General features: G+C 35.0%; 1 protein-coding gene across 10 annotated transcripts in view; it reads right to left on the reverse strand.

Moving 5' to 3' along the window:
- Positions 1-337: 337 nt before the first annotated feature.
- Positions 338-27,887, reverse strand: part of LOC143368957 (uncharacterized) — a 69,406-nt gene continuing 41,856 nt past the window's right edge. For 7 of the 10 annotated variants that reach the window (XM_076812232.1, XM_076812242.1, XM_076812223.1 and 4 more), the window contains 3 exons: positions 21,340-21,774; positions 20,600-21,073; positions 338-13,962 (listed from right to left, as the gene is read on the reverse strand). In XM_076812232.1, the coding sequence (XP_076668347.1) occupies positions 13,891-13,962; positions 20,600-21,073; positions 21,340-21,774 (981 nt within the window). In that variant the 3' untranslated portion in view covers positions 338-13,890. Of the gene's footprint in view, positions 13,963-20,599; positions 21,074-21,339; positions 21,775-24,167; positions 27,765-27,887 lie in introns of those variants that run through there. The other 3 variants (XM_076812276.1, XM_076812307.1, XM_076812285.1) reach the window with 3 other exon arrangements.

Raw genomic sequence — 27,887 nt, forward strand, 5'->3', positions numbered from 1 at the left:
AACGATGCTAGATATTTTTAATAGAAATATCCAGAAATGAAGAAATTTGTCGTTCCCTTAAAAAAAAAATGGGAGATACCAAAGAATGCACTGATCCTTAAAATTTGAGAGAATTTATCGTTATATCTGATAGCATTTTCATGCCAATGATCAATTAAATAAAATAATCTTTCATCTATCTTAATCGCTCGTTTATAGGGAAATATTTATTTAGTGGCCATTTATTATACTTTTCTACCTGCACGTCTTATTTATCCATTGAATTTTGCAGAAATTCCTTTCGAAAAGGAATTTAAATAGAAATTACTCGGGTATACGAAGCAATAATCTAGGTGCATTTAGAATTTGAATTCAAAATTACATTTTATTATTATCTTAATATGGACTAGTATAATATTACCATGTACACATTCAGTATCTCACTTATAATTTGTAACTTATAATACACTCACAAACATTGATAAAGACAGTCACGATATCTTGTAGCATGTTTTTCATGACTGAATGAAGCTACGGCGCAAGCTCTATTTATTATGTATAAGGTATATTTTATCACTTATCGACGTTACAAATGGTTGCGTTTAGATTATCTTACCAACGATTCGCTTAAGGTAATGTTGCGTCTATCGTTCGCACTGACTTTGCACGATCAGTGATCGTCATGGAATTAATATGATGTACCCTTTCTGAATGCTGGCATCCCGTTGCTACACGAAACCCCTTAACGTAATTATTATCGAATGAAATCAAAGATTTCATTCGTATCAACCTAAAACTGGTACCTCAGATTTTATCATTCGATTAAAATCAACTTTGTCCACTTCTCGTTCGTTATGAATTATAATCAATGAACAGAAAGTATCATTTAAATTTACACACCTTCAATTACATTTAAATTACGAGTTAAGTCAGAAAAAAGAAAAAGAACTGTCAACGTTTTTTTTTTGTTTCAAGTCGTTTATGTCTTATGATTTCCATCATTTAATTATTAATTGTAGCTCGATTTATATTAGCCAATACGATTTAAGTATATTCTCCTAAATAAAAACTCGTTGCCTTTTTATGTATTTCATCTATGAACCTTTCATCCGTAAATTCAAGTTTCGGCCTTTATATAAAAAGCTATAAATTATGATCTCGTAACCTATATTGGATTCTTATTAAAATTAATTTGCATTCGTTTTTAATCACACAAATAATTCCGACCGCTGCCATATCTTGTTTCATTGCGTACAGCAAGTCTTATAACAAATATGAACATCTTTCCTTTATTTGGGCACACGAACATTTACCATATCCTACGGTATGAGCACCTTAATCATAGTACGTTTCATTTAAGATAACTTTTTCGTTACGATTATTGAAATTGATGGAGTTCTTTGTCTGTGATAAATGAAGAGAATGCGTCGCGTTATGAAACGATGTGTTCCTTGTCCGTTTTTAACATGAAGTTTCCTAATTTAATATATCAAAGCCCCTTATACAATTTTCGGAAGCGAATATAGGGGGCGTTTTCTGACAAATACCACATAAAATTGTTTCTAAATAATAAGTGATGCGAGGAAACATACAAGCTTATATAAATTAGTTTCTCTACACAATCTGATACTACCTATCAACAAAAACGTTTGTTTTGAATTTTTTAAGATCAATTTATGCTTTCTATAGGAAATAGTACATATGTTTATAAAAGGAAACAAGTTTAACAAACTCATTTGAAGTATTTCATTTAAACTGATATTGAAATAATTCAACGTTCGAAATATTTACTTTTGATTTTTAATAAATCGTTGTTTCTTTTGATACACTTGTATTGACACTAATTATTTTCTAATTACCTCTTCTCTTTTTAAGAATCTATTAAATTCACAATTCCTACAGATTAATGACATTTAAAGAATCACAAAGCGACTTTGGAATATAAATGTATAAAACTTTCGCTTACATAAATATTTCGAATAACAAAATAGTAAATAAAAAAAAAAATTATTCGCTTTTCTTCTAATAAAGATTTCTTTAAATAATTATTGGAAATTATTCGAATAATTTGGAATGCTATTTTCATATTGACAGAGAAAGAAGAAAATGTTTTTATTATAGCATCGTAAAGAGAAACCAAATTTCCAGCTTGCACTTTATAGAAGTCATTGAAGGTCTTGCATAAAATTTCGAGCGAATAAAAAGAAATAGAGAAACGTATACAGTAAATCCTTCTTATGAGCCCGTTTCTACCATGCGTTTAAAGGTCGCCGACTATCCTCACCATTTCTTGGAATCCTTCGGACGAAAGTGGGGCAACCCGGGACGAGCGAGAGGCTCTTTCGTTACCTCTCGCTCGCTCTTGTGTTTTCTCACTCGCGCCATCGGCCGCGCAGAATAGTGTCCACAACGCGTTATGAGCCCGTCGCCAGCCCCGTTCGTCGGGCCCATAACGAGGATTTACAGTACAAAAATAAGGACAAAATTCTCTCGAATAGAGAAAGTATACGTTTATCCATCGAATAAATCGTATTGGACAACATAACAGAGTAAGATTATCCAAGTTCTTCATACGCTTCAGATAAAGGATAAAGACGAATAATGTCTATGATGTCTTACTCCAGGGTAATGATGCGCGATATATATATATTATTTATTGATATTTTTTACCAATATTTCAAACACTGATAATCATAATTATAGGTGTCGATATTTTCGGTGAAAATATCGATAATTTTTACTGCACCTTCTTTCGTTCAAGTTAATTCAAGCTGATAATTTTCGAATTACTACGTGTAAGCAAAATTCCGTGTTTCTTTTTCATTTTTTTTTTAAATATAAATTCTAGTTTCCTTTATAAATACGATTTGGAAAGTAAATTACTTGTTTCCATTTTAATACTTCTAATCTTAATTTAAATAAAACAATTTCTTAATGCCGTATAACAAATTTTATCTTAGAAAATTCTTTTCAATCCAAAACGATATTCTCTTGAATATATGAATATTATTTTCAATTGGTAAATTGATAAGGTATCTTTCGTACTCAAATCATCAGTATCAACACTTTTCGAATAAGCATTATCGATAGTTGGGACCAATATCGCGCATCACTACTCCAGGGTTGACTAACACTCGCGAGCCACCAGGGGCGCCACCTCCGCCCTGTGATGCCAGATCGGGGACGGGTTCCCTCGAGAATTTCCCCCACCTCGCGCACACTTCGCCGGAGCTACGTGTCCGTGAGTTGAACTCCGAAGCACCGAGCTCACGGACACGCTGCTCCGACGTAGTATGCGCGAGGTGGGGGGAAATTCTCGAGGGAACCCGTCCCCGATCTGGCATCACAGCCTCTGCCTTGTTGCCACGCTGAACGCCTTTCCCCCACCCCTCCATACCACCCAACTCTGACGATCGCAGTCGATTCCTCCATCTTTCCTTCTCTTTCTGACTGCGATCATAAGAGTCTGGGAGATATGGAGAGGGCCTTTCAGCGTGGCAGCAAGGCGGGGGTGCCCCCGGTGGCTCGCGAGCCACCAGTTAGTCAACCCTGTCTTACTCAATTAAATGGATTCATATACGTTTTTGCCTAAATAATGCCCAACACCATTTTGAAACGATCATGAAATACTGCAAAAAAGAAAGATTTGTCGTCGATTCTACAAAATTCTATGTAAAAGAAAATCCTTGCAGGAAGCCTTCTTACGTTTCCTCGAATATTTTTGTTATCATTTACAAGCACTTCGCGCGGCATTTAAGTAGAAACACCCTGTCTATTTGTAAGTAGGCGTGGCGATGATATATGTATACCTATCTATTTATTTTATTGTACAAGCGACCATAAGAAACTCTGTACGTTTCAGTTATCTAACTTGTAATACTTCGGTAGCGTTGTGTTAAGCGATTTTCTTGAAGAAACTTTATCAGACGCTATTGCAATCAACGGCACGATGTAGTACGTTTTTAATATACCACACATATATTTACGCGCACTCAACGCGCGTTTACGTTAACAGTACGCGGCACTGCTTGGCAGCGCAGTTCCGTGAAAGTCGCTTTTAGAATTTCTTACGGGTTCCCCTTTGAATTTTCAACACAAGACGGCAAAGGCGGCTGGCGTATCCGAACGATAGAAACGCAATCGACTTGATCGCACGAGGACTATCAATAATCACGCAAGGTCAGATTGACAATAACCTTATTTGCAAATTGTTATATTAAAATGTGGCTAGACACGTTCAGTCAGGGTGGCTCGCGGTGGCTGAGTATTTTTTACTTTATCATTTTATCTTTGTGTGTGTATATATATATATATATATATATACATATATATATATATATCCATATATATATATATAGGTATTTATATTTGTATTTATATTTATATTCATATTTATATTTGCATTTGCATTTATATTTATATTTATATCTGTATCTGTATTTGCGTACATACGTATTTACACGCGCGCATGGATATACATACGTACGCATCATATATTCCATCTTACACTTACAAATTAGCGTAATGACTAGATAAGTTTCGGCCACCCAATATAAACATATTGTTTGATCCCATATATTCTATTCGTACCATTCCATCGATCGCCAAATATATGGATAAAAATTTCCATGCCAAAATTCATTTCCTTGCGTATGATACTCATCATATCCTAAACACCGTGCTATTTCATTCCCTACCCCCTTTCGAACGCGACGCTTATGAAAATTCCATTGACATCACCTCGTCTTCGCTGAACATTCTGGTGTACTTGCGAAATGCCTCGATTTATATATGTATACAGATTTTGCAACACAGACTCCTCGGTTTACATAACAATGCGTAGTTAACGAAGGAAATTCAATACTCGCGTATAATATTCAACATTTATTGAAAGTTCCACGTTTCTGAGCGAAAGCATGTACGTATAAGGATTCGGCTCGCGCAGGCTCTGCGACACTTTCTTTACTGCGCGTTTAAATCGTGGAAGATTTGAAGAAACGTTGAAGATCATTGAGGAATTCGCTTATAATTCATTAGCTACTGATGATTTTGGCAGTTATCCGCTAAGAGCATAAACATTAGAAACGATTCGTCGAGAACAGTATGATTGGTGTTCTGAAAGAAAGCGTCCAAAAGGGTTTAAGTTAATTTTCTGATGAGATGGGATACGTATCTTTCTTTTAACATGATATACGAATTGTGTATAGTTGTTATGATCTACACTTATTCTGATATGCGATATGTAACACGCTGCCTACGCTTTCTTGATTAACAATGAACTTTCTGGACTTGTTTAAGGCGTTTTCATTTATAATTTAAGCGAGAGCATCTGAAGAGATTAATGGTAAATTAAGTCTGTAGTGTATGCTTTAATGTAAGGTTTCCAAATTTGTATCAATATACAACTGTCTATGTTCATAGACAATGCACGCAACAAACATGTGAAGAAACTTTCTTGTCACGTAAACGTACTTGTATGATATCTAGTGGTATGTGGCTATAACACTGTGACAGCACTTATAAATGCTAAATATACGTATATGGGAATATATTCAGGAGAAGTATGAATATGTATGTACGTATGTGCATAGAAAACATTTTTTTTTAAATAAAATAATCCTGGTAAGCAATGTGCTTCTTTCTTAAAAACTTAATTGATTTTCAAAATTCAAAGCAATAATATGATTCTGTGCGATTAAATTTACAGGGGATACTGTACAAGATGTAAAGAAAAACAGATTTATCGAAAATTTCATAGCATGAGTCTATGTGTCCGGATTAGTAGAAAGTTATTTAAAGAAACACCTGCTATGCAATTCATTGACAAATGTATGGGGTTGAAATTTAAGATCAAATGTGTTTGTGATCAAAATATTAACAATTGTTTTTTGAGAAAAAAACAACTCATTTATGCCATACAATTCCTAATGATGAGTAGAATATATTACATGTGAATAGGATAGGAGTCTATTGCACTATATAATTTCCACTAATCTACATGTAGAACTTCATCTGTGGAAATTTGATAAATAATCTTTTATTACATCATGCATATCTCGTTCAAAACATTATATGATCATAATACAAAACCTCACCATAAAGGGCACTTTCCAGTCAAAACATAAAAAAAAATTTCTTGCATATTTTCCTCCCACAACATCTGAAGAATGACCAGGTAAAATTTTGGAACCAAATTCCTAACGGTACAGATTTTACAGGCTGTTCAGGGGGACCAACAGTGTGACGGTCTTAAAAATAGGTGTTTTTTGAAGATAGATTGTGGCGCAAGTATAATAGATAGAAATGAGTTTTTTATTTTAATTAATAATACATTTATTGGTCTAAAAAAGGAATCGATTTTTATTTTAATCGAATAAACACGTAGGAAATAGGGCGCTCGTGAACTAAGTAGACGTACGTCGGCGCTCGGCGTCAAACGTTTAGACGTTTTAACTATCTCCACGATAAAAAATGCAATTCTTGAGCGAATCTAAAAATTCAAACGGGATTCTACTCGTAATCACACTGGCTTCCGCGCTACCCACTATTGCGTATTTTCATAGACTCAATTTTTTTTACGAAACATTTTTGTGCGAGTAAACCCATGTTCCGGGACACTATCGTTTAAACATATGGCAATCATCGCCCAGTTGTTTCTTAACACTGCCCGAGGGTAGCGCGACAATCACACATGTGTAACTAAGGAATATCTTTGTGTTTTTGATTTTGGATGATCCTGTCTAAAGTTATCGTGGCGGTAGTTCAGCCCTATTTTGTTTTACAGCGATGCAGCACGCAATGCATATCAGAGGCAGGGGTGGGCGAAAATGGAATAAAAAAATTGTTTTATACTCTTCATTTGTAGCAGAATAAAGTGCAAAAAGTTTTAGATCCATGCATTGTGTACTTTTTTCTAGAAAAAATCATAAATGTCACCTGTTTTCGCGCCACTTGATCGGGAAGTGCCCTTAAATAAATGAATCTGTACTTATATTTTTTGTAAATATACTAATGATGCTGGAACCATTAAAAATATATTTGTATAGTTTCTCAAGCAATGTTTAAAAAAAAAGATTTTCCACCTATTTCAATCTTCAAATTTCAATGGCAAATACAGTATCTATTTGTAGAAAGAATTTGTACGTTTCACTTTTTTTTTTAGATACTACATATTTCGAGGGACATTCAGTATACTGATACAAATAACTTTGCAATCTTTCTGTTATCATGCTTTATATATTATCGTATTATGCATATCAACAAACTCATATATATTTTGTCTTTGTCAGTATTATATTGAAATTTAATATAAATAAAAGCGTCACATATTTCATTATGAAGGGACTGCAAATATAGTAAATGCATTTTAAAGTGTTGCAGTGAAGGTGGCTTTACAACTTGCATTACATTATATCTGAATGAAAATAATTATTTGTGTGAATTAGTAAATGAATTGAGTTCTTTAAATTAAATTAAATTTCCATGAAACTGTAATACAAAATCCAAATATAAGAAATAGAATAGTTGTATTATAATATATATTTCTGGGAGGGGGGGGGGGGTCAATTTTGAAAATCAGTCAAGTTGACAGGCGACGATTGGTTACTAAGTTACTTGTTTGAACCCATTTTGAGCGAATTAAAAACCTGTATTTTCCGATAAAGGCTCTTTCACAGATTTCTCTTCCATATTTCAAGCGATTTTCATAAATTTGGGAATATTGACCCTCGGGCGTTGCGGGCGATTTGGGCGTAAATGGAATTCACCCTTTGTAGCGCCAATTTAATTAAAAACTTAAAAATATTCTCCTTTTTAGAACATAAAGAATATTTTTTAAAAATAAGCGATTTTTTCTTAAGCCAGAGGGGTGCAGTTGCCCCTCCCCCCCACCCCTTGCTTCTGGCTGTGGACGCCCATGTTCAAGCGGATCATCATTCTCTTAATTCCACCCAATAAATATAAAATCAAATTTCCACATATAATTATTGATCCCATTAAGTTGATGAATATATCTATGGTGTACTATTAAAAGCAGGTAGAGAGATAGTTGGATACTCTTTTAACAAAGCTTAACGCAATGTGTAACTTCAAACAAATATTGAATGAATATTTGTACTCACCCTCACGGGTACAACACTATGTATTTCATAATGATGGTAGTGTTAATGATTATAATAATAATAAAAATAGCATTGAACATTATTTTGAGTAGGAAATAGTTAGCAATACATATATCTGAATTCACACATTATTCATCATAATGATTATGTGGAACATCCTTCATGAATCATGCACCACTCAATGTGTAAACAATACGAGCTTTTATCAAACCAAATAAAAATTAATGTATCTTACTGGCTTTGTAATGAATGTATCTTCAAACATACCATTTTGTTTGGGGCTATTTGACCTGAAATGATCTACATTTCTTCAGTACAGAACTATGAAGATAATATTCATAACTAAATCATAATCATTTTAGTTCAAATGCACCAGAGCAGAGTACCAGGTTTAACAGTTGCAATTAATGCTAAAGTAACACTCGGTGGGAAACGTACCAAGTGGAGCTTTCTTTAAAATCCTTTGAAATTTCTGTGAACAGCGTTTTATGTTGGGAAATATGTTATTGTATATTTCATACTGTATAGAAAGTAACTTGGATAAAAATATTGCAGGCTGCAGAAGGCATCCATAAAAATTTGGTTCCTGAAACTTTGAAATTCGATGTTTCAATTCAGTCAAAAACAAAAACAATTTCTGATAAAAATTCTCCTCTTAAATTCAATATTTTACTCGCAATCGAAGTCTTATATAAATCGAAGTCTTAAACAAATTATTTAAAATGTCTTAAGTTATTATAACTACTTAGTACAACACATACGTAAAAAACCACGGTTTCAGAATATTTTTTTTTTAACTTTGTAATTTTTATGTTAAAGTACAGTGTTTTCAGAATCAAACAAAATTTATGAAATATCTTAAAATCTTTATTAAAGTACTTTAAAAAATTGTAACAAAAACTCAAAAAGTCTTCATACTTTCGCAACTAGCGGCTCTGTGGTAAATTTTACCCAGTAGCGCCTCCCGCCGAGTAAAACAAAATATTCAGCTTTACAATATGTTTATATGAGCGTTTTTATTTATATTGATAAAAGTTTTCATTTATTGAAAAACATAATTTCTTTGGTTGTAGCAGTATTCTTTAAATATAATTTTCAAATATATTTTAGTCCATGGAGCAGAACATTTGAAGAATATTTGAGGTGGAAAATTTGTTATTCTTTGAAATAATATTTCAAACTGTGTATTTTTAAATTGTTCACTGCGAATTGAAGACAACAGAAATTTCCACTTGGTTACGTTACACACGTATACGCAAGGATATTTATATTTCGTCAGACAGAACATAAAAAAAGTTCAATTCCAAGGCATCGTAAGTGGCGCTAATAAATAAATTCAGATGAAATAAGATTGATATAATATATGTTTTTGTACACATCAATTGATGTTATAATTAACTGAGTTAATTAGGGTTTGTAAACCTTTTTTCTTTGATTAATATTATATAATGCTTTAAGCGGACAAACTTCTAATCTTTTTATGTAAACACTTTTCCTTGCATTCATTATAGTCTCTCATTTCTTTATTTCGATCTCCCTCTGAACTCTTCCTTTTTTATGCTCAAAAATGTTTATATAATGATTCATACTAACACAATAATGCAAATAGCGGATGAGAAGTTACAAGTATTTTTGGATGTAAGTACTCCACGGCTCGCTATATCGTGAAAAACTTTTTTCTTTTTAGATACAGTGTCCTTTTGCTACTGTACATATTTTCTGTTTGTATGACAGTTACTAAACGTTTATTTTAAACAGAGGAGCAGATTAAATGTGCGATAAATTTAAAATATGCCATCTGAATGAGATTTTGAATTCTTATCATAGCCCAACCAAAGGTACAATTTCTCAAATTTTAGCTTGTTAACGGATCATTGAGTGTGACACAAATTAAACGAAAGCATTAAATATAAAAATCTGTATACAGTATCATATATGAAGGACAGTGTTTTAACATTGCCATGAGTTGTACACAACTTTCTTTAAGCACATGCTCACTTAATCCGTATAAGAACAAAAGTAGGACTGACTGGCATATAGATAAATAGAGCATAGTAATAAAATAAAGAAAAAGAAGACAGAAGAATGAGAGGATATGACAATACAGGGAATAGAGAAAAATAGCCCTGGAAGAGATGCAAGTTTTATTAGATGAATTTTTTTACTACCGCTAAACACGTAACCATGCATATAACAGCTCGAAGAAATGCTGTTCAATTATGTAGGAACATTGGTGGCAAAGCTATTTCGTTTTGGACACGTTAACGATGAATAGTATTTTGTGAGCAAAGTCGAAAAGTATTCACCCTACAGTATGGTACGTTGCGGTATAAAAGAAACTTGTCTACAACCCGTGACACTCTTTTAAAATACCAGACTTGTGTAGTATAGTAATATGGTTCACCATATTATTGAAGTTTAGAAATTTCATTTAATTATTCACAATTTCATTTCTGTGATGAGATGAAAACATTGTTTTATTCCTTCTTATACGTATATTAATACATATTTATTTATAAATACGCATTATTTATTTATAAATACACATAAATACGCATAAGATGCTACGGTAATTATAACAGTGACAATAGTCGTTTTATGCAATAAGATCATCATTTTTAGAATGTACATACAAGCAAATAGTTCGTTTAAGTCAACCTTGAATTACCTACATATATGCATGAATTATTTAGCACGAATACTTCACATGTACATTTCTTAATAAATAAATTAAAATGGCAACGTGAGATTTACATTTAAAGAAAGTAAAAAGGAATATGACCGTTTCGAAAAAATAGGAAAAGGAAAATCGTCTTTTTTCCAAATATATGAAAGTGAAATTGAAGAATCAATTGAAACGAATGATTCTTATTTACGACATACTGCTTATTCGCATTTCTGTAAGGAACAAAAAGGGCATACATATCCTTTTCTAGATTTCAGTGTTCAACTATAAGTGTTCAGTTCCATAAATATTGAATTGCCTTGTCATCATGAAACACAGAATCAAACTTTGCTTTTTATGAATGTTTCGGCGTTAAGATGGAAATCATGATAAACCGAAATTGAAATTGCATAATGAAAATTATTATTGTACGCGTTATCTTACACACCATTGGGAAAATCAGGCGACTCGACGTATTACCATACTTAAGTTGCCACTTAATGTACTTTGGCATTGAAATTTTATCAAACTCTCATTAGAAATCTTAAGATTTGCGTATCGCACTTTTCACGGCGGTTGAAGCAAAAGTAAAAAGTTTTCAGCAGAAAATAGATGGAACTTAAAGTTAATGTAATGCGCGGTATTTACATAGAAGAGAACTCCTCTCCGCATTAATAATATTCTGTTATCAGTTGTAAATTTTAGTAATTTTTTTCAGTCGCAGTATTCCATAAAGTCAAGATTAATACGTCTTTTTAATTTGATTCATATTCAATACGTAAAGAGTATTTTTCTAAATAGTTGAGTAAGAGCATATTAGTCGCGATAGTTGTAAACGCTTACATAATTATTTAGTGAGATTACTCTCGCTTGATTACATTAATGATGAAAGAATGATGTAGTAATATTGCACCACAAAAGTTGCTTCTTACAACTGACAATTCTAAGACACCATTGTTCATCAGTAATAAAAATAAGTGCGTTCAATTTTACGCAGTATGTTACATACAGATGTTGCTTTGTAGATCATAGAATTACTCCAGTAGTTATTCACAAAGTATTTGTTATTAGCAAAATGTAATGATTCAGATGAAATTCAAGAACGAACTTGTTCCCTCTGCTTCGTGGAATCAATGTAAAACCAACAGAAGTAAGAAAGTGGCTTTGCATCTTCAAACATCAAGTTTTGTAGTTGGAATTTTTCACAGTCAATTTATTATTAAGATGTACTAGTAATGAAAATTTTGAATTTCGAACGTAACATTAAGAAAAGAGGCATCCTTTTAGACAGAGTTGTTGATGACATTAGAATAGCAATGTTAAGAAAAACTATGCAACAAGGAATGAAAATAGTAATTTCCTAATAACTTATTTGGATGGTTATATGAGTCTGGGTATTGAATTTCTTTGTAAATAATTTAAATTGTAAGTAACTCGATCCGATCGAAGTTACGGTTAATAACTGCAAAACGCATTCCTCTATTGAAAGAGGTACTCTTCCGTATAACTACCGTGATATTTATCACGAGACGACGCAGTCAAAACATTAAGCAATAGATAGGTCTTAATTGTAATACAAATTAAGTTACTAGGGCATTACGACCCGACAATAAAAAAGATTAAATAAATCATGTAATTTTCATGGAGCCAACAAAATATATGAAGGCCCTTGTAGAAACATACTACGTCGTTAACTACGTAATGTACAGAGAGTTCCAGCCCTGCTCTAACGTTCATAAAGAGCTTTGTGCTATGTATAATCGTGTGCATTGCATATTTTCCTTCCCTTACCGGATATGGAATGTGATTCTCACTGCTGGTTTCACAAAACAGAGATACCTACAAATATTTTCCATCTCCAAGTCAATAAAATTCAATGGTGTAATCATAATCTACCCGATTATCCTTCTATATAACTTCATCAATTTATCAATTTATCACTCATCATTTTAGCCATTCAATAAATCAAACCTACGAAGGTGATATTGCACCAAATAAAATAGAATTGCTTCAAAAAGTGTATAAATGTACACGGTGATTGTACAAAAAATTATCATATTTTACTCGAAGAACAACCTACTGATAGGTTGCGTATAATAAATTAAGAAGACTATTACACGACTTAACAACTTTTAAGGCAAAAATAGAATGATTTATCAAATAAATAAAATTCTTGTACTATACAATTTTTTTTTTACGGGGTAAAAATAATTTCTATGAAATCACTTTGCTATATGTATTATACCATATAAATACGAAAGATAAGATAAAATGATTAAAAACTTTCTAGTGTGACTATTGTTGGAATCACAGTAACACCATCGTTATCTATATTATACATACAGGGTGGGTCACTTGATATTATCATCTTGATTTAGGTCAATATTATTATCTGTAGGGAGAAATGGATTTAAGTAAAGTTTCATGGTTTCAAGGGGGACACTTATGGGTCAAATGAAATTTTTTTAGGCGGGGACGCTTCGAAAATTGTAGGTGACCTTTGATTTTTTAAATAGGAACTATTACCAGAGCTTGACCATTAAGAGCTGAGATGGTTGCATTCAGAAAAAAATGTACTACAGTTCTGCTATAAAAAAACATCTGCTCCCATTTAAGAAAACAAAGGTGGCCTTAAAATCTCAGCGTCTCTCCACCTAGAAAGATTTCGTTCCACCAATGTTATGTCTTGAAACCATGCAACTTTACCTTAATCCATACTTCTGTGCAGATAATAATATTGGCGTAAATCAAGATGATAATATCAGGTGATCCACCCTGCAAAGTGTAACAGATACTGATTATTTTATACACTATTTGTAGTTAGAAAACAAGCATAGAGAATCCCATTCATAAATAAAATGTTTATGCATATATTATGTATATATATTTTTTTGCTCTTTGCAAATATTCAATATATTAATGTTTGTCGCAACATGTTTACGTAAATTCTGTTGCTTTGCTAAGCAGGAGCTGGTGAGAGTATACGAATAGAATTCCACAAGAATCGAAACACAAAGCAATTTGCGTCGAATAAATCTGTACAGAGAGTAAAGTAGTGAGTAGTTTGGTAGTGGATGGCGAATGTATTGTCTGTTCACTACGCATATCAGCCAGGCAACCAAACGCTTATATGTACACTGGAGACTCCTGGCCTGTTAACAGCCTAAACATCGACGTGGGCATCGTCTTCATTAATATCTGAAATGAAAAACACTTCATAAGGAATATATGTGTTTACATGAATGTATGCGTTACAACGAATATTGCTTTATCATATTAACCAGAACCTGAAGAAAACTATTTTTTTTGTCTATCTGAGTGCAGACTGCAAATGTGCTTCAACAAAAATGTAATAATTAAGACAATGTCAAATATTGCAAACAATGCAGCATTGAAGTGCTTCAAAGTTATGGCACAAGCCAAAACATGTAAGTACTTTATGTGAAAAGAAATCTAAAAAGTTTTTGATTGTCTTGTTTCTTCATCATTTTGCAATCTGACAATGAGACTTCATTTTCCAAATGTGAGTAATCAAAATTTAGGAGTCCATGGAAATTGTATGGAATATACACAGATGTGGATACTTGTCCTTCTTGGAACATTAAATGTACAATCAGTTTAGTTGCTAGTTTTGTGATTTTTGGACGTGTGTCGAGAAGGGTTGAACACTCTGATTGGCATTGGCGTGTTTCACGTCGTGGGATTCCGTCCTGTGCGTGGCTTTAGTGCGTTTTCACATATTTTTTGGACTGTCGAATATATTGTCTGAGAGTCCCCGGAAAGTGTTAATGAGAACGAATTTTACTTTGCTATTATATGGATATTATATAGATATTATGCTTAGGAGAAAAAAAACGTTTTCTCTCCCTGTCATTACTGAAATAATATGCACCCGACTTTGATGGAATTAGTATGGAGTAAGATCAGAAAAATAGGGCTATCATTGCTTACAAATATGTTTTTTTGTTATTTGATGTTTTCTTCAACATTTCCTCTGATTATTTTGTTGTGGAGAATATTTGGACAATATCTACTGTACTCTTTAATAGAGATAACAGCCAGTAAAGAAATGCAACGCTAATTAGGCATTTTCTAGTGAATCCTGGTATACCATTAATCTATTCTCTTATGTTCCTCAATTACTCAGGTATTCTAAACTTTCTGAGTGAAGTAAGGTTCCTAAATGTTAATTCGTTATATTTTCAAAACGGAACCACAGATTGCAAGATACTGAAGAACTTTTCGATTTCTTATAATTTTTTAGCACTCTATGCATTTAACAGTTATTCCAGCATACGATAATGGGAACTGTTTGGGACTGGAAGTTTAAAATTTCCAAGTTTTTAAAAGGCACTACTCCAAAAACGAATTAGCAAATAGACATTACCTATTAGTATGATCGCAGTATAATGTTGTTATTAAGTTCTACACACAAGAAACGATACCATTAGCGTAAAAATATCTTAAGTGCACCTAGACCACGTGAACTTGACGCTTGCTCAAGCGGGAGGAAAACGCGAGGGCCATCGGTTCCCTGCCCTCGTGTTTAGAAAAATTCTGCTCAACAAGGATTACCATGATCACAGGCGCTTAACGGGTAATAGATTAAAATGTGAAAGACTCTTGGAATTATTGAAACGCAACGAATACTTTGACATTGAACGGTTCTTTTTTCTGCCCCATCTACTAGGCCCTCCTTTTTCACATTGCAATTTGCGTGGTCCAGATACAGGTATGACAAAATTAAGTACTGAATGCTACATAATATATCGTTTACAACTTAGTAGATCTCCTTCTACAACAGTTTAGCATTGGAAATTACACGTGTTTCCACAGTCATTTATACTGTATGCGTACGCGCGCCTGCTATAGGTATGTTTTAGTAAATAAATAATCCATGCAAAAGTAGTGCTTTAAAAATAAACCATAGAGCGAAAAACGTTGCTAACGTACACACGTAAGCACACATTGAAGTCCACAAATAATAAATATATTATAACAATCAAAATTGAGACTGCAGCACTCTACATATTAAGGGGTTACGCCACCCTGAGGCGCTCAAATCAGCACCAAATTTCACGATTTTTTTTTTATAATACTACGAGGTTGAAAATTATTTCTAAACTTCTTATGTTTCGGGCGTGTATTAATCATTATATTGTATAAATATTGTACAGAAATATTAAAAATTGGCCGAGTTCTCTGTGTTGTCCCGCGAAGCTCCTCCGTTTGAATGGACTTGTAAAATTCATCAATTAAAAGTTTATAATACACTCCTCACATTAATTAAAGGATCACCTCTAGGAACCGGAAAAATAGGGGCAAGTTCACATGGTCATAACTCCGGCAAAAATAGTCGTATCGATATTTTGAAAATATGGTTTGAAAGGGTGGAATCCCTACTTTCAGCTGTTTTTTTTTCAGATTTTAGCTGCATTGCTTTTCAGCAAAATTATAACGATATAAAGAGCACTTGGTGAATTTTAAAAAAATTTCTTCAACTTGCGAAAGTTCTCCACGGGGAGTATGAAATTTTATACACAAATTCCATTTACACCAGTCGAAAGCGGTTACTTTCCTGTGTAAAAGAAGGTAATAAATTTCTAGTGCGATTTTTTTTGACCGCGTTATTCAACTTTGAAGCAAAAACTGTTTTTTTTTTTACTTTAGTTGCTTCTAGCAAGCGAAGGAATCATCGTAGAACGTTCATGAAAATAGCAATAGAAAGATTAGTCTTTTCTCTTTAAGACGCATCGTTGGCTTTTACGAGTTGGTTAAAATTTCGGTCTATGATGTCTTTTCGAAAATATGCTTAAAAATTGCACAAATTCCAATTTTCTCCAACTCGCTGTATCTCCGCGAGGGATAACCGGAACATCATTGTCTTAAACTCGTTTTAAAGCAGAGAGTCTGCCGATTCTTTTGCGTTCCACCGGAACCCGCTGCGATATTTTCTTAGAAAAAATGGAATTCGTGCAATTTTTAAGCATATTTTCGGAAGGACATCGTAGACCGAAATTGTATCCCAATCGAATAAGTCAAAGATGCGTCTTAAAGAGAAAAGACTAATCTTTCTATTGCTATTTTCATGAACGTTCTACAATGATTCCTTCGCTTGCTAGAAGCAACTAAAGTAAAAAAAAACGGTTTTTGCTTCAAAGTTGAAAAACTCGGTTAAAAAAATAGCACAAGAAATTTATTACCTTCTTTTACACAGGAAAGTAGCCACATTCGACTGGTGTAAATGGAATTTGTGTAAAAACTTTCATACTCCCCGTGGAATTTTCGCAAGTTGAAGAAATTTTTTTAAAATTCACCAAGTGCTCTTTATATCGTTATAACTTTGCCGAAAAGCAATGCAGCTAAAATCTGAAAAAAAACAGCTGAAAGTAGGGATTCCACGCTTTCAAACCATATTTTCAAAATATCGATACGACTATTTTTGCCGGAGTTATGACCATGTGAACTTGCCCCTATTTTTCGGGTTCCTAGAGGTGTTCCTTTAATTAATGTGAGGAGTGCATTCATTTTCTCCTTTCCAGTATGTTTTTTGTTTCAAGAATAAGCTCAAAGGCACTTGTACGTGAGCACGTTAGCAAATATTGCTAAAATTACGTATTTTTCGACTATAGTTTCTCAAACCGTTAGAGTCATGAGGGTTAATAGGTGCTTAACTATTTGGGGAATATCTTAAAATTACAAATTGTGCCTCTGGTTCTACTAGGTTTCTCAGGAATTTTTAATCAAACGGTTATAGAAAGAATTTTTTACGCGTAACTTTAAGTACACACTTTTCGAAAAAGATTTCAGCTAAGAAGCTTCCAATTTTTTCTGTACATTCTTACTATAATATTACTAACGCATGCATGTTATTACTACGTACAAAACTTATGCATTCTTAAAATAAATGTACAGAATTTAAGTATGTATGTGAAAAACAATGATTAGTTGAAGACTATTCACGTATAAGTGTCCTTAAGCATGTAAAACCTTTACAAGTGTGTAACTATTAAACTTTGAAGCTGCACTGTTTCCCTCAGTTGTATTCAATTCTGTCACTACGCAAGAAATATTTTGTCTAATAATTAAAGGAACATTGTTATAACAGATATAATAGCATTACTACTACAGACTAATTGAAAATAAAATCCATATTATATTATACAATGTTCTGAACAATTAAATAACACTAACGTAAGAGGCTTTCACCTAAGCGGCGTCCTTTTCAGAGTAATGACCCGATGATATTATTAATTAAGAATAATATCTCACCAGTGTTGCAGCTTCATCAGGGGTCTGAAGATAAAATGACAATCGCTGTGTCAGTGTGTTTTGAGACCACTGATGAAGTCAACTGCAATGCTATTGAAACTATTATCCTTCAAGGATAATTAATAATAGTTACTGATCTGGCATCATTCGAGTGCCTCGACTTTTGCCATTTAAGTCCAAGAACTTCAGATATCAAATCAGTGGATCAATTACAACTGACTTTTCAGAGCACATGCTACATAGACTCTAGGGCTGCTCGAGTACTCGAATACTCAAGCAACTCGAAATCCGAACAAAACCGAGCCTTGATTTCCGAGCCGAGCCATGTACTTGTAAAAATCGAATGACTCGAAAAGAACCGAGTAGCTCAAATGTACTTGGAGCAGATCGACAGATTCGAGCAGACCGACTGTGTCGAGTAGCTTGAAGCTTGCACGTTTCAGGCAGTACGAATGATTCGAATAATTCAGGAAATATTTATCTACTGGAATGCAAATAATGGTTCTTAATAATGTGAATAATTACAATGTAAGCTCTAAGTGAAAATATTTTGTAACTATTCAAAATATGTACTAAATTCAAATCTCTTCTTTTTCAGCTTTTTCATGTATGTACGAACGCATTCATATACATCTCTTTATTTTATCTATCTTTCCTTCTTACTTTTTTATTTTCTGCCTTCTTCGTGTGCGTTATATTTCTGTCGCGCCAGTGTTAACAAACGGTGCTACTCATAATAAATGACTAAGTATAAATAAATAATCAAATGATTGTGAAGTACTTGTACATGTTTGAATATCTAGATCTTGCATTTTCCATTTTAATTTTTTATGTAATTAATGTAAGATCGCAATACTAATCTGTAAAACACCTTGTGTTAACAGTGACGCGACAGAAATATAACGCACGCGAAGGCAAAAAAAAATAAAAAGAAAAGAAACATAAAATAAAGAAGTATATAAATACATCGTCGTACATGTATGAGAATATAAAAAAGTAGAGATTTGAATTTAGTACTTATTTTCAATCGTTACAGAATATTATCATGCAGAGTTTATCTTTTAATTATTATTCACATTATTAAGGGGGTATTCTCATCTAGAAGGCCTTTTTTTTGCGTTTCTTTAGAGGCGATGCACAAAACAACTATACAATTTTCATCGATGAGCATTATCCACACGTATTTATTAACGTTTCACTTAGTTGTAACAAAAATTTCAGCCATATATAATAATAATAATTAATAGAAATATGGGTCATCTCGTGAAGCGTGTGAAAAAAAAGTTCCCTCATGGTGCATACGATTTCAGCTATTCCGCTGATCCAAAACCAAAAAACCAAAAGGATTCTTAATCAGTAAGAGTGTGGCTATAGCCGGTAGCAGATTTATGAAAAAAAATTAAAAAATCACAAAAAGGCGGGACATTGAATATAAAATTTATCTTTTTCTCCTTTAAACGGCTTTAAACTTGTGAAAAAAACTATTTCGCCATGATTCTGCTACCGGCTAGAATTATATGTTTTCTAAAGGTGTACGAAAAAGATGGGCCAGATTGACCCACTAGAAGTTGAGATATCGTGCGCACCGTTTTGAGAAAAACCTATATCTCCAGTAAATTATTATAATATATGACAGAGTTTCTTTTACAACTTACTGAAATGTTCCCTGATAACCATCTGTCTCCAGTCTGACATCAGATTGGTAGCAGGGTCTGGCTCTGGCATGAGAGCGCAGAGTCTGATGTCAGATCGGTAGCAGATCCGTGGCAGATTCTGCCGTCACTGACATCAGGCTCTGCACCTCAGAACGCAGCCATCTGCGGACACAGACGACTACGGTTCTGATGTCAGATTCTGCTGCCCAGATCTGGCTATCAGGGTTAGTAAATACGTGTGGATAATGCTTATCGGTAAAAATTGCGTAGTTTTTTTGTGGGTCGTCCCTAAAGAGAATAGAGGATCTCGCCCGTCTAGACGAGAATACTCGCTTAAGAACCCTTTTTACATTCCAGTAGATCAGGGGTGCACAGGGAGCCGTTTTTAGCGCCAAGCTGCGAGCAACCCGCCTGTTCCGTTGCTAAGGATTCTATCAGTGAGGAGAACTGCAGCAGTGTACGTGCGTGCTCGTAGGCTCGTATCGTAAGTGTATATAGCTGGGTCCAAGTCATACCAAATGCAAGTACACTACAGCAGTTCGCCTCACCGATTCTGACCTAAGCAACGGGACAGGCGGGTTGCTCGCAGCTAGGCGCTAGAAACGGCTCCCTGCGCACCCCTGTAGTAGATAAACATTTCCTAAAATTCCTATTCGAATCACTCGTACTGCCCGAGACGTTCAAGCTTCAAACTACTCGACACAGTAGGTCTGCTCGAAAATGTCGATCTGTTCCAAGTACATTCGAGCCGCTCGGTGTTTACGAGTACTCGACTCGGCTCGCTTTTCTCGAGTACTCGATCAGCCCTGTTAGGCAGGCCTAATGGGACAAAGCATGCAAAAGTGCTGACTGAAAACAAAGTAAAAAAAAAAAAGAAACTAGAAACTTTGAGAAAGATTTATATGTACCTCGCCGACGGATGTGGCAAGAAGATTGACGATCTTCTCGTGCGGCACAGCGACGACACTTTGATTGTTGATCTCGATAATCCTATGACCCACTCGAACACCTCCTCTTTCAGCGATCCCGCCTCTCAATAGACTACATATTACTCCGTTCTGTACACTAAATCCTAACTGATACTTGGTGTCGGGCCGTTTGATTTTAACCTCGACTACTGGCGCGCACGGGACGACGGTTAGCTTAACGACCGTCTGATTTTTCGAATTCTTGATGTAAGTCTGACAAGTGGATAGAGGCAAGCCAACTAACGAGACGCCATTGATGGCTATTATCTGATCACCAATGTTTAACTGTCCACAACGGGCAGCCGCACCAGCCGGTGCCAAATTAGCGATTACGACCGTTGGTAGCATGGAACCCCATCCAGATTCAACAATCACTACACCTAAAATTTCACCCTTCGCCTTTGGTACCACTACCTGTAAGCATGCAACAGCGAAGCTCCTTAGTATACGGCACGGAAAACCCCTGAGATTGTGAAGCAAATGAAACGAGTTGTATCTTTTTAACAAAAAAAAAAAGAAAAAAAAAAGATTCTTCCTCTATTGCGCGTCGATAACGTGTATCAATTTGAATTTCATCATTACTCTGCATAGCTACGCTGAAGATACGTATGTATCGCAGTTTTCCCTAGACGAGTGCGCAGAAGCTTACTTGGATTACGAACGAGAACTCGATAAATTACCTCCTTTTGCATCTCCTTTTTGGCGAACATCTGCAGTTCGTCGCCAAATATCTCTTGGGAATTCAGTACCTCTTGGTAATCCATTTCCTTCACGAAACTGTGATCCTCGATTCCATTTGCTTTGAGGAACTCCATGTAAGCTACTTGGAACGCTTGCCCAATGCTTTGCGCAATGAATCGAGCCTCTTCGCTCTCAAACACGTGGCAGATCATCTTTGGGGTTCTGTTGATCTTCGGTGCCTCTTCCATTTCGTGGGGCACGAATCGTCTTCTTGCCATTAACACCACAACGTCACCAATATCTGCTATGTAAGATATTGTTCTTAACGCATGATCCATCATAATCTCCTTCAGGTCTGTGTTCAGGACCATGATCTTTTCTGTTGAGATGAATAGATCAACTTCTGTGCTTGGTTGCGTTTCGCCATCCGGTGCCTGCATGTAGATATCACTATTTAGTAACAAATTTCCGGTCTGGATAGAGCGACGTTGGAAATGAAAAAACATTAAAATCGTTCTGTTATGATATTGAAATGAAAGCAGGGTTACAAGGATGCTCTATGGTTTTAGCTGCTATTTTCTCCTTTACACTAAAGTGCATTTGACTCCCTCCGATTAAACGCACTCACACAGTGAAGGACGCGGCCCCTCTTAGGCGCTGATTATACAGTAGTACACAACATATGTGCATATGTATATCTCAGTACAGTAGTAACCCCAGCCCCAGCAGTTTTTTTGTGCGACCGTTTTCATCCTCATCCTTCATCACCTGAAGTCTTAAGCTCAGTGGACCATAACAGAATGACAAGGAAAGTTAGGAGATACCTATAATAAAAAATTAAATTTGCATAATTTTCATCCTGTCTTCATGAAAATAGTACGAATTGATTGGTAAGGTTCTTCTAATGAAAATGAGACGTTTAAACACGACATAAATCGGACTACCTTTAGGATTATGGATACACAGTTAAATGACAATATAATTTACCGCCGTACACGATCCTAAAAATGAAAAAGAGAACGTCACCAATTAATTTGTACTATTTTCATACAGGTAGAACGCAAATTATGCAAAATTAATTTTGTATTATATCCCTTCACCAGCGCGATCGCTGGACAGCAGCGATGCCCGAGCTTCGAGAGATTTTAGGATGGTTTTTTTTTCAAATTAACGTTGCAAAGAGCTATTGGGAATTAATCGAGGCGCGCTCCGCTTTTATAATCGGTTTACTAATCGCACCCCAAGTTACTGTAATTAGGTATGAAAACAATGTCGACTGGTCTCGTATCCGTCTCAATTTAAAATTTTTTAGCTACGACACGGGGTTGACCGCCGCCTGACACATTCAGACCCAAAAAATTGTAGAAAAAAATTTAAAAAATTCAAACACCGCTACAATCAAAGACACGTTTCATTAGCTATCCGTTACGTCCGATCTATGCATGCACTGCATTAAGGATAAGATAATAAAAAAAGGAAACCACAACAATAGATTCTGAGGTTTCCAAAACTAACACATAATTGAATAAAAATTTAATTTCTCAATTTATGAAAGTAATGATACAGAAACAACTATTTAGCCCAGGGGTGCACAGGGAGCCGTTCTTAGCGCCTAGCTGCGAGCAACCCGCCTGTCCTGTTCCTAAGGTTAGAATCGGTGAGGAGAACTGCAGTAGTGTATATAGCTGAGTTCAAGTCATACCAAATGCGCGTACACTACTGCAGTTTTCCTCACCGATTCTAACCTTAGCAATGGGCCAGGCGGGTTGCTCGCAGCTAGGCGCTAAACACGGCTCCCTGTGCACCCCTGATTTAGCCCATTGTTTATCAACACCATGAATTTTAAAAAGAACATTAAATACAGTATCGAATAAACAGCTTGCAAAAGCTTTTCACAACAATTACGATTAAAAAAATTGATAAAAGAAAAATTAAGTAAATGTAAAATATTTTAAATTATTCATCATTAAAAGGGAATAATGTTTCCTCATTTTTCGGCGCAAATTGCATTTCGATATCTTTTACAGTTTAAAAGTTACACGAAAAAAGGCCCTAAATTCTTCAACCCGGGTCGGGAAATTTCAAATAGCTCTTAGCGACGTTAATTTGAAAGAGAACCTTCTGAATGCCGGCCGGTGAATGGTTGTGGTGGAGTGCGTCTGCGAGGCGGTGTTGCCATTTTCGTCTGTTCGCGCGCGCGCAGGTTGCAGTTTTAACGGATGACCCTGTATGTAGGGAGCGCCTAAGGCCCGGTGCAAACGAGCGGTCTGCGGCAGTTTCTAGCCGCGTCAATATAATGTCTGGCAGTACATATATGTATATGGAAAGATATATAAAATATGTATGTTTTGCTGCAGTATTATTAAAATTCCACGACGGCAAACTGCCGCAAACCGCTCGTCTGCACCGAGTCTAAGAGGGGCCGCCTCCTTCATTGTGTGAGTGCCGTTAATCGGAGGGAATCAAATGCACTTTGCGTATATACATATCGAAAGAAGCGTTGAACAATGGCTGAAACCCTAGAGAGCATCCTTGTAATCCTGTTTTCATTTCAAAACATATCAGATCGATTCTAATGTTTTTCATTTCCAACTGCACTCTACTGTGTATATCTACTTGGTTCTTAATCTTGTACGAGTTTGGATATCATTGCATCGTATATTGGTAATTGTGTTTCATCTGTATGATTTGAAATATATATATATGTATATTTTTTTAAAGCGACGAAACTCTTTTACTCCCGCCTCCCATTTATACCTTAAGAATTTTTAATCCTTGTTAAATATTAAGCAAGTTGAATAGTAATGTGGAAGTATACGTACCAATGCCTATCACGAGGAAGCAGCATGTACAATAAAATAAAGAAAAGGATTAATTAATTGAACAAGACGATCGGTAATATACAGAACAGAAATTACTGCAAGAAAGGATGCGCAACATTGAAAATGCAGTTTTCAGTAAACTCGACAAAAAAGAGCTAACGTCCACTTGTATCTTTTCAGTACTGAAATTTAAAAAACGATAATATATCAGCACTGCGAATAGTTGAAAGTTCTTCTGTAAACCTGAGAGTTTGCTGAGAAAACCTAATCAAATGTGGCACGCAATATTACGAAAGATATGATATATTAAAGTACGATTTATTTGATTAATTATGTTTAATTGCACCCATTTTCACTGGCAACGAGTATGTCTAGACGATTTTTAAACAAAGAAAATTATTAGCTAATCTAGAAGACCATTTGGTTCCTCTTTAGGTATAGTCTTCTTACAAATGCGGTATATTATAAATATTAATATAGTATTGAACATAATTGTTTGTTATAATCCTTTAGCTATTTCGGAACACGAATCTTATGAAGTCTTACAAAGTAATGCGAATAAAAAAAAAACGAAAAAGTATTTTTTTAAATAAACCATATGGATATGTATTCAAAAGGGAATAATTCTTTTTTAAAATCCTACATGTGTCTTTAAGTGTTCTTTTCTTTTAAACGAGATTGTCTTTCCAATTCACCAAAGCATAAAAGTGATTGCGCACGGACAATGTCTGTTTCATTTCACGTAAAGAACAAAATTTCATATTTTTTTAATAATTTCTTCCATACCTGACCGTGCGCTCTTATGCACCTTATGCATTATATGCAAAGTATCATGCATCACATAGGCATTGTTTTAATCGTAATATTAACCACGCTATACTGATATTTTTAAACATGCGTAGTTTCTGCAACAATTTATTTTTCGCCTCAAAGAAGACGTGGTTTCCTAAAATTATTGTGTTTTCGAGTTCATTTTGTATAATTATTACCCTTCTGTTATAAAGTATTCTTGCATAATCGAGTGTAAAATAATGACGCCAAAATGATACCGATTGTGAGCATCATATAAGATTTACAGTAGCATCACGCCAATAATGGATAAACCTGTTTCCATATTAATTCAATTTTATACTATACTACCGAATCGCATGCAATGTGAAGAAAGTTTATTTCCTAGTATAAATTTAATAAATGAAAAAAGGGCAAGTACAGAGTACATGATTAATAAATGTTAAAAACATGAATATATCAGAGACATACATACTTAATAAATGTATAAAAAGAATAAGGTACTGCCATCGTACATCATACAGGTAAGAATATTACACAGAAATTTAATGCGTCAAACATTGACGAAACTACTTCGGGCTCGTCTTCTGTTGTTATTCCCTAATACTTACAATGAATTAAACGTAACAAGACCCTCAAACCTATCGACTCCAAACGATTGATACTTTTCTAAAGAAAGCATAATGTAATCAATTTTTATATAAAAAGGTATCGTATTAATACTCTTCAATTGGTATAAACTTCACTTACAGGGAACGTCGGCCACCCGATACACGCCGATTTTAATAACACTTGGCACATAGATAAAGTACCCGAAAACAGTGGCGGACTGGGTCTAAAAATCTAAGGCTATCATTTAACCCGGCAGTGCACACGTACACTTTTGAAACACAAGAATACGCGTGGGGTGTTCATGGACCCCCAGTGAAAAGTAACATTGATTAACCACGATATAGAAAAATTTGGTTTTGACTCTTTATTGACACTCACACAACATAGATCTTCACGAACATTAGCATTACTCCATAGTATACGACAAAGAATATTAATAAACAAACAATTTAAGTTTTATATATATACTAAATCCAAACAATGTATCTGAAAGCTAAACTGAGTGTCAACTTCATTGCTAAAGAAATAACAGACGGCGATAAGATTTTCTAGGGGTGGGTGACCCCCAGTGTGCACTGCCGGGTTAAACTACTAATACAATGTAAATTTCAGTTGCATACAGTAATAATATTGGAACTTCTATTATATTTCCAAGCTACTAAAAGTTCATTAACATTTTTAACATGTCTGATATTTAAGGAGGCCCACTTCATCAGGGGCCCACAGGGACCACTTGCCATCGGGGAAGCTGACATCCCGGCCAGTCCGCCACCGCCCGAAAACATTAAACAAACACGTACTGATTTTTTCATTAGCAGGCATTCATGTTCAGGGGTTGAAATCGCTCATCGAAGTTGGGGGATTGAAAACTGTTCCTACAAATCAAGCTAAAACAGAATGTTATATACAGAAGTTGCTTGGTTAATAGAAAGGAAATCAACATGTTTATTGGTTCAAGAGTTTCTTCACGTCTCTAATACAAAAGTCTACTTCATTAACGTGGAATAAATAATAATAGTTATGCAGAATTGTTAATGATTCATATTCTACATAACTATTATTAACTATTTTATTAACAGCTTACATCCAAAATTTCTACCCCAAAAGTAGGAGCATTTCCAACTTGTCTACATGTGTAATGTAACGAATAAAGATACTCACTATCTCAATGATGCAGTTCATATTTATATTCTTTTTATTGACACTAACTGGCCATTCTAAATTTACACATGAATACACCTTTAATGAAAATTGACTCTCCACATTACAATTTTCAATATTACTATAACTGTTAAACAAATCATCCTTGACTAAGCACTTAGTATTCAATTTGGACATTTAAAAAAAACATAAATAGAATTTATAATGTATTTACTTTTCTAAAGAAAGCGAAGCTGCTGCACAGATTAACGTACAACATTTAAAAGCTGAATATCACGATTACCCAGGGACATGATTTTCCGAATATTCAAAGATTCAGTTTTAGAAAGCCCCATTCCCGACAAGCCTTCCTTAGAAAATCATCAGCTGTTCGAGAATGAAATCTACGAAGCTACCAATAGCCCTGCAACTGACTGATAACGTATTGTCGCTCATTGTTCAACGCATCAAACGAACGCTGCTCTTTGAAGGGATAAAACTCTACGATGGAACATGAAAAACTCGAGTCAGAGAAGTCCGTAAGATTCGATCACTCGTTGTCAGTGAAAGAAAGTGAGGGGAGAGGGGGTGGAGAGTTGAAGTCGGGGGGAATGCAAAACGGGGGATAAATAAAGAAGAAGAGAAGAAAATAAATAAGTTCAGATAGGAGAGGTGGAAGAATAACAACGATTAGCATAGAATATATTGATACATCTAAGGGTTGGAGGGCGGACCTTGATCTTAGTCACAGCCTCCCGCACTATGTGGTTGTTAAGGCGCTTACGTCTCCCTTCCTCTTCAACTTCAACCGAGCCGAGAAAGTGAAGCCTGAAAACGGTGGTGGGCTCCATAGAGCCACTGATCGGGGCCAGTTTCGGTTGAAGTCCCACAGTCTGCGACTCGGACTGGCCCCCACCAGCCGCGCTCCCTATAAGTTCTTCGCTCGAGTCGCACTCGTCATCCTCGAGGCTTCCTTGCGAGGCAATGCTGCACCGACCAAACCCTTGCTGCCCCCCATAGCTTAACAGCGTAGCCTGGATACCTGTAGCCACTGGCCCCTCCTTCCGTAACGCAAACAAACAAATGCTCTTGCTATAGTCGGGGCAAAAGATCTTTGGTCGCTCAAGGTCACTTCGTCGACTGGGAATCACGCCAGGCACGACCCCACCCCCACTTTTAACCCT

The sequence above is a fragment of the Andrena cerasifolii genome, chromosome 1, assembly GCF_050908995.1.
Source record: "Andrena cerasifolii isolate SP2316 chromosome 1, iyAndCera1_principal, whole genome shotgun sequence".
NCBI lineage: Eukaryota > Metazoa > Arthropoda > Insecta > Hymenoptera > Andrenidae > Andrena > Andrena cerasifolii.